Source organism: Amblyomma maculatum, chromosome 1, assembly GCF_055883805.1.
Source record: "Amblyomma maculatum isolate TAMU_Amacu chromosome 1, ASM5588380v1, whole genome shotgun sequence".
NCBI lineage: Eukaryota > Metazoa > Arthropoda > Arachnida > Ixodida > Ixodidae > Amblyomma > Amblyomma maculatum.
The window spans coordinates 224,626,857-224,639,253 of NC_139344.1; the positions used below are offsets into that span (position 1 = coordinate 224,626,857).

The 12,397-nt window shown below is 43.8% G+C and overlaps 1 protein-coding gene across 1 annotated transcript in view; it reads right to left on the reverse strand.

Annotated features, from left to right (window-relative positions):
• The window catches only part of LOC146205746 (G patch domain-containing protein 1), a 92,350-nt gene that overhangs the window by 33,793 nt on the left and 46,160 nt on the right, over positions 1–12,397 (reverse strand). The window contains exons 8-10 of the mRNA XM_084590409.1: positions 10,970–11,236; positions 4,227–4,402; positions 3,553–3,680 (exon numbers count right to left, since the gene is read on the reverse strand). Coding sequence (XP_084446535.1) covers positions 3,553–3,680; positions 4,227–4,402; positions 10,970–11,236 — 571 coding nt within the window. The remainder of the gene's footprint in view (positions 1–3,552; positions 3,681–4,226; positions 4,403–10,969; positions 11,237–12,397) is intronic.

Below are 12,397 nucleotides of genomic sequence, written 5' to 3' on the forward strand. Positions count from 1 at the left end.
TGATCACACTCGTCGTCAGCGTCACCATCGCTGTCAGGCTCATTTTCGCAATCATTCGCTTCCTTGACCAAGTCTTCAATAGAGTCGCGACGTTGTCGTCCGTGGTAACAAAGTCCCGAGCCGAAGCTTCAGTTTCCAGATTGTCCCAGCCATCAATTGTGAGGTCTTCATCTGGCTCTTGACAATCTCCTGCCGAAGCTGCATCAAGTCCGATGGCAAATCCGCACTTTCTAAAACAGTTCGAGATTGTGTCTGAAGTTACACTATCCCACGACATGGCTAGAAAGTGCAAAGCATCTAAGAGACTGATCCGCAAGTTGGCTTTTTTACGGTCAATTTTCGCCAGCAGACGCCTCACTAAAGTCCTTTGAAATGATGTTTCACATTTCTAATTATCCCAGCGTCCAAGTGGCTGAAGATGGCTGGTAGTGTTCGCAGGCAGGAACCTGACTTTCATGTTATTGAATGTCATTTCCTTTGGGTGGGCAGAGCACTAGTCCACAGAAAGCAAAATTTTCCGGTTTCTTGACGCCATTTTCCGATCAAGGCTTGTCAAGAACTCGCGGAAAAAATCTCCAGTCATCCACGCCTTTCGGTTACCTTTGTAAAAGACAGGCAAACGCTCTGCCGATCGGAAACACCTCGGTTTCTTCGATTTACCGATGACGGTAAGCTGGAGTTTCTCGGATCCATCCGAGTTGCAGCAAAAGAGTACTGTTACTTTCTCCTTGCTTTTCTGGCCGCCCTGGCATGCCTGGCCTTTTACGCACAAACTTCTTTCCGGTTGAAGGTTGAAAAAGAGGCCCGCCTCCTCGGCATTAAATATGTCGCGTGGCGCGTACTTCGAAATCAGCGCCGGCAGCGTGTTCAGCCACTCATCTACAGCTGACTGGTCCACTTTCTTGCCTTCACCTGAGACGACCCGGTAGACAAGTCCGTGCCGCTCCTTAAACCGGTGCAGCCACCCCCCAGACGCTTGGAAATTCTGAATTCCAAGCGAAACCGCGACGGTGTCGGCTTTTTCAAGTAGCACCTTGCCGTCCACGTTGACGCCGGCCGCTGTCACTTCGCGGAACCAAGTCAGCAGAACCTCTTCCAGCTTGACATGGGTCGCTGTTTTAGCCTGCTTCACGTTCGCACCGAAGTGCTGCACATTCTTCAAGATGGCATCTCGCTGCCCAACAATGGTGCAGAGCGTCAACGGCGCCAACCCTACCTCTTTTGCTAAGTCGACACGCTTCTTCTTAGGGTTTTCGTCAACCCTCTTCAGCACTTCAAGCTTTTCCTTAAAAGAAAGGGCTTTACGCTTCCGCGACATTCCGGCTTGCGTCTTTCTAACGCTTGGGCACTTCACGTCCCAGCGAACGACAGAAAGAAGCGGAGAACGGAGAACTACCAAGGTGAGCTACTGCAGGGGCAGCCAGTGTCACAGGCCTCCTGGGAACAGCCGGCGAGACAACTTTTCGATAGACCAATGAGCTGCCAGTGAATGAGTGACGTACACGACTGGGCATGTGCCTTGACTTGGCCGTCCTTGTCTAGTGCTCGTCGGTTTGCTACGAAAGGGAGGTGGGGGTAGGGTGGCTAGTGGGGTGAGGGGAGTTGGAGAGGTGAGGCAGTGGCCGCGGTGGGTACCCTCTCCCCCTGTGAGCTCTTGTGCTGAGCTGCTCGGTGGCTTTGTGCGTTTGTACAACGTTCGTTCGTATCATTCGCGGCGGCCGTGTCGGTTATGTTACCCTCTTGAGGCCAGCCGCGTTGGCCCGCTCGCATGCGCGACTGGTTTGCACGATCGTATCAACTGTGGCGGGTTCAGAAATTCTTCGTATCACCCCGAATCTTAACGTATTCTATACAATGTAGTCCGTTCAAAGAATTCTTAAAATTCCTATCATCCCGAAATTCGTACCAGCCGTAATCATATCATCGAGATTCTACTGTATAACTCACTTTTACGCAAAATTATCTTTTGAAGTTTAGGGGTCGACTTATAACAGGAGTTGACCTATGTGCAGAGTCGTAAATTCAACCTGCATGCGAGGTCAAAAGTAGCTTGGATCGAGCTGTGGATAATAACACATGCGTTCAAGCATAATTCTGCAATAGCTGTAGGAAATCATATGAAAGCGGGCTGCTTAAAAAATAAAAATTTATCAAAAGATATGCCCAAATTTTTGCTTTTGTATGAAAGAAATGCTTTGTAGACGAACTGCAGGCATTCCACATAAAAACTGGAAATGCTGTTGTGCCTCAGATCCAATCTAATTCAATTCCAAGACACGTACCAGTCACATGCTTTAGAAGTGTCGTTGCGTTTGTTTTTTTTGCCCCTAGTCGCCATTTTTGCGTTGCGCTAATGGTTTCGCTTCACAGGTGCCTGATCATTGGCCGTTATTGGTGTGCAGGATTTGAGTGCCCGACAGACCCCAACATGCCCAGTGCAGCTTTTAAACGGCAAGTGATCCGCTGCACAAAAATGTCATAGCAGGGTGGAAGTTTGACATGTTGGAAAAGTGTGCAAGGGAATGAAGGAAGTAAGGTAAGACATTTGCACGAGCTGCTACTTGCTGTTTCTTTCGTGGATTGAAGTCCGGACGATACCCTGCCATTGAAGATGTGGTTCGAGACTGGGTTCATGACTAAACAAGCAAGAGCCCGAGTGTTTGCTACAGTGACATCGAAGCATAGGCATGTGCTGTCACGCAGGAGATGTGCGTTTTTCATGCGCGGCATCTCATCACCACTTCCAATGGCCAGCAACAGCAGTGGCTCAGATGACTGCGATTGCGTCATTCTTGTGAGCAAAGACAAACCATTAAGAGCAGCTGCGTGTACGAATAACATCTTTGAATGACCCAGTCTTCTGAAGAACTTATTGGCGAGCTATGGCTGTTGCAGTATGATTTAATGTCAACCTAAATTCGGGGTTAAGCTTTTTGCTTTGCTAAGAAGGTTTCATGAGTTGGGAGGTCGACTTATATAATCTGTAATGGAGTGGGTATTTCTGAAAGTGCTCTTCAAATTTGCAACTCGAATTTACTGTTTTAAGTCAATATTTAGCAATTTAGGCAATTAAGCTTAACTTAGCTTAACTTATTAGGAGCAAAAAAAAAAAAATTACATGTGCACAAGATGGCTATGGCTACGAGTGTGTGTATGTGCGTGCATGCAACCCCTTACCCATGCTTGCACGCGCACACGCACAAAATACACACACATATGCCTGTATATGTTACACAGACTGACTGTACAAAGATTTTTGGATCTCTACACACGTGCAAGATAAGTGTCACCAAGTGTGTGCATAGTCTCCTCAATAACTCAGACAACTAGGAACTTCACTGTACTATGACATCGCCACACTCCCATTCACATCCTAGCTCTCCTTTTACTTCCCTTTCCCCCTTCCCCAAAGTGACTTAGCAGGCCAGGGTCTCTTTAATGCCGGCCAACCTCTCCACATTTCCTTTCATTAAATACTTTCTCTCTCTCTCTCTGCAGAGCTTGTTTTAGGCCCATATTTGTTTTTGAGCAAACAACAACAGAAAAACATACTTGGGATAAGGATTGGGCACATTGAATCGTCTGCACAAAAGGTCAACTGGATGCCATTCAAACTCGTCATGTGTCAGCCTTCCAAACATGCCCAACTGTGCTGCCTTGGCTGCATCTGGAGTTTCTTCCTGTGTGAAACCAAGAGATGAAAAATGTAAGAAAGAAGCACATGGGCCACAGCAATTGTGCTTTGTGTTATCTAATGAAAAGTTATCTGTCCCACATAGCAATAGAAAGATAGCAGACAGAATGATGTTCTTGTAAGTCTGGCTTTAATTAAACCATAGTGAATTGCAAGAATGTAAAAATATTCGCTATTGTATGAATGGTGGCATTTATGCATACCTTCATAATGGCAGTAGTGGAAGCTGTGTGCACTTACATTCATGCTTTGCAAACGCCATGTACTGAATTTTGCTCAGCTCAAGGGAAGATTTGAAGAGGAGGTTGGGATGGCCGCCTCTGACATGAAAAAAAAAGTTCACATCTGAAGATCATGCTGAATCATATGTTGAAGGCAAAAGTCTAAAGAACACATGGTTAAAATTGGATCACCTCCTGACCCTCGTTTGCGCTTTCAAGAACAACCAATAAATCTTCCCTTGGCTGAGCTGCTTCTTGAAGCTTCTTTAGGCAAAGATCAGCAATGGAGATAAAAGAAAAAAAAAGCGCACCGCCTTATCAACAGGAATGTCAATGGTGTCATCATCCTTGAGCGTCCTTGTAGAAACAAACCGGGATTCTAAGCCCTGGTTTGGCTGACAGATTGCTGCTGCCCTTTGAAACTCTTTACGTTCCTTCTCTTTCTCCCACTCTGTCATGTTGAGGGGCTGCATGGCCGGAAATACCTCTGAAAAAAAAAAAAAAAAAATATTGAGATGATAAATTTGCATTTCTTGTTAGCAGATGCAATACCCACTCAATCATTCTCGCAGCTATACCTATGAGTCGCAAAAATATAAATTAACTAATTCAACAACAATGATAATCTTCTTCATTGCTTTTTCAAAGCTGGTACATATATAACACATTACATTAAAACAGAAAACTGGTCAAGTTGGTAAGAATCCATATTTAGCTGTGCTCTGTTCCTTGTTTTTCCACAATGCCAGCAAGCTTAATACTGACTGCCAAGAAATTGACTACTTTTTCAATAGAATGAAAAAGAAAGCACAAGAATCTGAATAAAGGGAAATGATTTTGTTCAGAAATGCCTACTTTAGTAGCAGTGGTAAAACATTCATTACAACATCCAAACATTTGGTTGCTCCTGTTTATGAGTGGGGACCGTCGACTCGACGTCACAACAAAGCTATAAAACCAGGCTTTATCTAGGGCATGCAGACAAAGCAATGAGAAAAGAAGTGAGCCTTTCGGTTACATAAAACATGGACACATCAAATTGAAACAACTCATCCTGACAAATAATGCAGACCATGGCAAAGCACTGAAATGATACAAAAAAAGTTTTTTTCTGACACTAATGATGGCACAGAAGCACAGCGGTCATTTGATGCAACGGTGAAGGGCCACAGAAATAGTCATTAAAGAGCAAGGAACACCACATTGCTGTTAGTTATCGAACCACCCATTACTCTCCCACAAAAATTTTAATTAAGTGTACCACCCAAGGTCTCGATAATTAAAAACAATCCTCTACCTCCTTGTTCTGAAATTGTACCTCAGAGAGCCATAAAAAAAAAAAAAAAAAGAAGGTTGCAAGCTAGCTCTGCCGCTAGTATGTCACCCCTGCACTAACTGATGGCACGCTGGTGGTGCTCACTCACTTTGTTTTCCAGTGTTTGCTATACACCTGCTACATTCCCGTGTCAGCATGTTTTGCAATCTTAGGTAGTGTCAGGTAATTTGAATTTCAGCAGCGAATTTTGCAAATGTCGGTCAAGGTGGGTTTCAAGCCTTACAATAATAACAATAATAATTGGTTTACATGAAAAGAAAGGTGAAGTACTGTATTTTCCGGTGTATAAGACGCGCTGTTTTCAACAAACTTTTGGGGAGTGTATTCTATACAACAATATGACTTGTGTGCATTTTGTTTTTCTTCATTTTGAGCAATGTTCATAGATGAACTTTATTGTGAAACGGGAACTATAGCAACACCTGCGATTACAGTATATTTACAGTCGTTATAGTGTTCTTGAATTGTACAGCCTTCTCACTGGCAGAATGCCAAAAGGCAGCGACGTCCATGCTCTTCGCACTTTCCACGCTGCCAATACAAGCCAGATAGAGTCTACTTTTTTTTTTTTTTTTTTAATTATGACTCACAACATTGTTTGGTGGCTATTGCACGTGTGCTTTCTCCTTCCTGCATGTGCTTTGCCTCGTGCGTCAGAGCGCCCTAAATGGTGACGATCAGCGCAGTGATTTGAGCGCAAAGAGGACGCCTGAACACTGTTGCGAGAAATCGGCGACCGCGTACCAAGATGAAGCCTTCAAAGCGTTTGAGTAATAATAAAGTATTTTTGATCTAACTAAGAGAGTTTTCTCGCGCATAAGTGTTGCCTCCTTTTTTTTCTTTTTTATTCACACGTGCACATAACAAATTTTCTTTCAGGCACATATAGCACGCTAAGGTCGAGCAAGCATATATTGTCAAGTCCTACTGCCTTACACTGAATAAATTTAGGTGCATCGTAAACAAAGGTGCGTCATATACCAATTTTTTTGTTGAATACCTCTAAATATGAGGGGTGCGTCTTTTAAACTGGAAAATACGGTATATGCTGTTTGAAAACCTGGCGCTGAATCCTGATGACGGCGAAAGTGACTTGTTGGCAGGCCTACCGGATTCATTGCTGCACTGTGGTTTACATTCAGGAAAACAATATTGTATTTCTTTAAAAAGCAAACACTTAAAAGATTTTCCTGCCTCAACCACTCTTTCGTTTGAGGTGAAACTGTACACGGAGCTTGCACATCATGGTAACTGTCTGCTAGCAAGTTTGGCTATGGCACTCACTTGTTTTGACCATGCATGACACAAACGTATTATTGTTACACCGAAATCAAATCACCAAAAAATTACCAACACCAGGCTGCTATTAAAGAGAGGTGGTGGGGCCATCTGTTATTCACAAAATAAAGCACCAGGTTGCAAAAGGCACTGAGGCAAGCATTGCATGGTTTGTGAGTCTCCTGCAGAACACAGATGGCCCACCCACTGCACTTCAGTGGAGTATTGGTGTTTGCAGTTTTCGGTTTCTTGATCTCAGCACAGACAAGGATGCATGTTTAAACCAAGTAACTACCATTGTCAAACTTACTACAAGACAAAAGTTACCACAATGCGCAAGCTCCATGCCGTTTAATTGCAAATAAGCAAGAGGTTGAGACGGGGAATTTTTTTAGCCTTCACAATAAAAATGCATAACACTGTATTAATGTTTGCAGTGGGAAGAAACAACGCTGCCAGGGCTTTCAGCTTCAGCTGTAGCTTCGTTATATTGATGCCTGACTGCTTCATGAACTCAGGGTTGTAGCAGTGGTTGTGAAGCAAGAAATGCAGACCACAGAGCCTGATACACTGCAGCCTGATACACTGGAGTCAGACAGCTTGCTCACGCAAACCTTTTTTTTGCAGACCATGCCAAAGTGTAACACCTGGACAGTCCCTAGGTTAGCACCCAACAAAACAATATTGCCAATCTATTCCAATCATACATGCAACTGAGTTTACTCTGTTCCTGAAGTGCTGTACTCAATGGCAGCACAGGGGAGATGACAAGCAGTATGGGCAGATGAAAGCATTGCAAATCCGAAATGCAGTGGTCATTTTGACTCTGCACATAGCAGCTGTGTAAACATGCATCTTGAGAGCCATTGCTTGAACAAACGTCTTTATTCCAGGACATCCTGGCACTCAGTGCACGACTTTCGGAACAAAGATGAACAGGTGAAAGGAGTGAAAGTTCACACACCGCGTTCACAACAATCCTCCCAGAAAGAAAACGGCCACAAGGCCACAATATACATGCGAGAGGGATGGTGGACGTAAAACTTCATGCACGAGATGAGAACAACCTTTTCTGAGTGTTGATGATTATTGGCAACAGTTTGCAAAGGGACAATGCGGCAGGTCATGCGAGATGTTTGTTGAAGTACAATGTAAGGCTCAATGATGCAGTGAAAAAAACGTCTTGCATAAGACAGGAGTGTGGAACGATGTGCGGGTGACAACTTCATCAATGGGGTAAAAAGAGACCGTGAAGTGGAACTGGTCGATTGCTTGCGTTTTTGCTGCATGACTTCAGTGTTGATGCAGGAAAGTCGATAACGATGGGGCAAACTGTTTGCGCAGAGCCATAGACGAAGAGGTGGAAGCAGAAAAGATAGTGGTATCGAACACTAAGGAGGGTTGACAGCCACGAACTAGGAAGAAACGGCTGTACTCAGTAGTACGCTAAACTTCGGAATCACAGTATAGGCAAAGGTAACGAGATGAAAAATTTGTTGTCCCATTTCTTAAGATAGAACCAGAGGTAACAAAATGAATACTGTTGTCCCAGTTCTTAAGATCAGAACTGATGTACACACGTATCACGTTGGACAATGTAATGTGAAAATGCTTGATGAGGCCATTGGTTTGAGGATGACAGCTAAAGGATGTCTTGAGGACGGTGTTAATGGCAAAGAGTAGCTCCTTAAGGACTTGGAGAAAAAAATATCTTCCCATGGTCGCTAACTAGGACACGGAGAGCACCATGACATGAGACTATTGCACGCAGGAGAAGTCGATGACTTAAGAATTGACACCAGAGCGAAGGCGGACTTACTTTCTTTCCTAGCTTAAACAAGAAAGGTTTCTGAAAATAACAAAGCTATCAAGAATTTCATGCTTTTACTTTAGTAAACAAGAGGTGTCATGCTGACATGGCAAACAAATGATAGCACTTTACTACTGACGTCACCTGCGCTACCTGATGCAATGTATACCAAACTGGGGCTAAAGCCCGGCGCAGCAGCAGGTCGCTGAAGGTGAGAAAGTGAGGATTTTTAAACATGTACACTGTAAATTATCAGCTCATTTTTGAGGTAAGTGTACAATGCGTGAACTCTCAGTGGCCTGCATAGCACATAATGCATGCATTTGATAACCACTTTCTGAACCAACTTTCAAGTAGTTGCCAAATCACAATTACCAGAAAACTTGAAGATTCATATGTGCTCTCGGAGCACTAACAATAATATGAAGTGATGCGACTGTGCAACGCCAGATTGCTTAATCACTTAATTTTTTCATGATGAAGTTCTTCCCTATGCAAGTGGTTATGGTGTTTCTTATTTATTCTTAGTGTTAATTTTCTACATGTATGATTAAGAATATAAAATATCGCATAAAAGCTTGCTTAAAAACTACAAAGGTTGCAACTATCTATTAAACCATCTAATACAACACTGCCACTGCAGATTGTTCTTGCAGACAACTTAGCTATAATATTGATCGCTCTGAAATTAATGCATAAGAAATAAACAATTAAACAATACACATGTACTATCATGAGCAATATGAGCAAGAACACACGAGCGCGTGGCAGATAGCCTCGAAACCCACTTGGGGCGATACGGTGCGGCCGCTGTGGGAAACAAAGTGGAAAGGGAGCCGTGGTTCCGTTAACTGCGCCCTTTCCCTTTTGTTTCCCACAGCGGCCGCACCGTATCGCCCCAAGTGGGTTTCGAGGCTATCTGCCTCGCGCTCGTGTGTTCTTGCTCATATTGCTCATGATAGTACATGCTCTCTGTGCACCATTAGACTATGCTGGCAATACTAGAGTAATACTTATACATAGCAATAAACTAATATACAACCAAATTCAGTGATTACTGCACAAACATATTCCATGCACACCATCTTACATGTTAATCAAATGCAGATTAGTATCAGTTGATAGGCATGTATTGACTTTGTATCTGGTAGAAGCAGTGTCAATGAGCCTAGCTTACATACAAAGGTTAAAGGCTTGCAGATGAGCACTGCTAAGTAAAACAATGTGCAGTCGCCAATTAATTTTTCAGACCCTCAAAGAGCCGAAAAAACATCCAGAAAGCCATGCAGTCTGAAAAAAACAAAACGATTTCACAATAAAAACATCTTCATTTACCGAGCGGCTTTAAAAACTGGCCAATCTGTTTCTGTGTCAATCTCCTCACTCTCACAGCCATTCTCCTCTCCAGTAAGGTGGCTATGACGGGGAAAACCGCGCAACGGTCAGAGCGACGCAATGTTCAAACAAAAAAAGGCACCGGAGACTGGCAAACCAGTTCGGGTGGAGCTTCACTGCTCCCACGCGACTCTGTCAGCCTTTTTTTTTCTCTACTGAGTGAAAAAAAAAAAAGGCTGGTGGTGGCTGTCTCTGCGAGAGCAGTAGAAGTGTGCTGCAGACGGTATAAAAAAAAAACTAAACAATGTATGTTTCACGAGCTCTCTCGGAGGTCATGCTTCATTGGGACACCTGATGTATTGCAAAATCTAATCAAACCAGCATCTGTTGTGAGTTAGCAGTGGACGCTTTTCAGAGAACTAGACAGACGTGCATTTTTTTTTCCTTTGTGCTCGCTGTCACATATAAGAGACCCCCCAAAAAATGAAGAGGCCTGAGGCAGAAAAGGAGATGACAATGGTGATAAGGATGATGTGTACAAATAAAGAAGATGAAGTATTTGGCGACGTGGCAAAAGGTGATTGATGGAGAAGAGAAGACGATGACAACGACAAGAATGACATGTATCAATGCTGAGGTTATAGAAGTGTGCGGGATGACACGGCACAGGGGGGATCAGAGAAGCCAAGGCTCCTGGAGGTCAGGGATGCCTTGGTTGGGAGAGATCAATGCTGGCTGCCGCTCCGGTGGTCTCATGTTCTACAGCACTGCACCGTAGACACCCTGCTGTTCCTGAGCTTGTCCTGGTGACACAGCGACCAACACGGTTACCACTCGCCATCTGCATTGCCCAGGCAACTCCCTACAACGCCACTGTCAACTCTACATCGTGTCTGCCAGTGCTCAACCAGGAGGTCGTCCCATGCCACCAACAAGGCCAGCTTTTCGATCATCGAATGCCACCCCAACACCAACACTACGGCCTGGATCCATGCAATGAAACATCTGCGTCAAACTGAGAGCCTGAACTCTAATGCTTGTACCCTATTACAGCTGCAGTGTTGCATGTACAATTAGACTTTGTGTCTTGTGCTAGCTATTGTTAATTAGTTTTTTGTGGAGCAAGGTCTGTGTAGTGTAGGGTGTATTAAATGCGTCAGCCAGGTCCAAAAAATTGATCGGCGACAGTACAACATATTCATGGCAAAAAGCTATCTGCCTAGGCAAAAAGCTATCTGCCTGGTGAATAGTGACCATCACATTAAACGCAAGTAATTTCTGGAAGATGCACTTACCAAGTCTATTGGAGCTAGCAAGAGATAAATAGTGTTCAAAGCGCTTTTGTTTTGCCTCATCCCTTGCAAATGGCTTCATGGGTCTTGCTGTCTCCGGGGCAGTAGCAGGTACCGGAGTCTTTGAGGACGATGCTGGCTGAGAGAGAGGCTGAGATGATGTAGATAAACTGGAGTTTGGGATCCTTTTCATTGTTTCAGCACTATCAACATTCTTTATGCTTTCAAGTCTCTCCCGGTCAGCAGGTGATACGAGATCAAAGACAGAACCTGAAAGGAGTGAGATTACTGTAAAACACAAAATCCTGCGCTTATGTCTAGAGAGGTCTTGTATGATAAAACAAGCACAAAAAGGTTTTGGCTTATCCGGAGCTCAAGAGACCTAGCACAAACAGGAAGAAATCTGGCTAGCTGAAAATGTCATAAAATTTAACAATGAACTATAAGAAGTTGCACTTCTCGATTTTTATGTTTTGACTGAATATTTCAAAAAATCACCAAATTTTTGTTGGTGTTTATTTTTAGACAGTTTTCTTTTTGGCAAAAATTATTTGGTGCCATGTTTTTTTTTTTTTTTTCGGCAATAAAATATGATATTCCTGAGCAGTGAAAAGTAACTTGAAATTTACCTGGAAATTTTGGTCAGAATGTGCAATCGGCTTACAATCGATACCGGATATATTGAACCCGGATGAATTGAGTTATTGCTTATCGAACTGTCTGAATTATTCGCATTTATCGCACTTCCATTAACAGAACATTTGATACATTGAAATTGCATGCCACGCCCTTGCAAGGGGTGCGGCTCTCACGATCACTTTGCACCCAAGGAGCCAGGTTGGCTGAGCATCCTTGGGCACCTACTGGTACCGCTAAATCTGTAAAACCCCATGATGAGGTGAACATCGAGTCTGCTTGAAAGCAGCCTTCGGCCTGGTGTGCTTGTTTTTAATGCGGCAGTGTTATCTTGGGGGAAGCCAGCGTTCGATGTGCCACCTGACGTGCAGTGAAGCCAGCGTGGCTAACCGGAGGCTTGTGGTGATTCTCGTGTGGCCTTCTTAACTTCCGAGGGTGAAGCAGAAATCAACTGTACCCTAATGTGAGCGAGCCAGTAGAGGGGTAGCAGCACACACCTGATACAACTGACAACCCACAGCGGACACAGCAAGAAAATAATTTAAAAGAATGATGGGTGAGCCCGCATGATTTGCCAAATGTGCCAAATGTGAATTAGGTGTGCTAGCACAATGGTTTTCATTTCAGCTTTTGGGTCGCACATACTCGTTAGCCCATAGTTGTAATTTACCACATTATGTGAAAGGCCATCCAACATTGATCTAAACCTTTACTTTAACTAAGACATATAAACATGCCTGTGTGGATCCAAGGATCCTGATGGCAACACCAGCCAATTTAGCTTTGAGAAGTGGT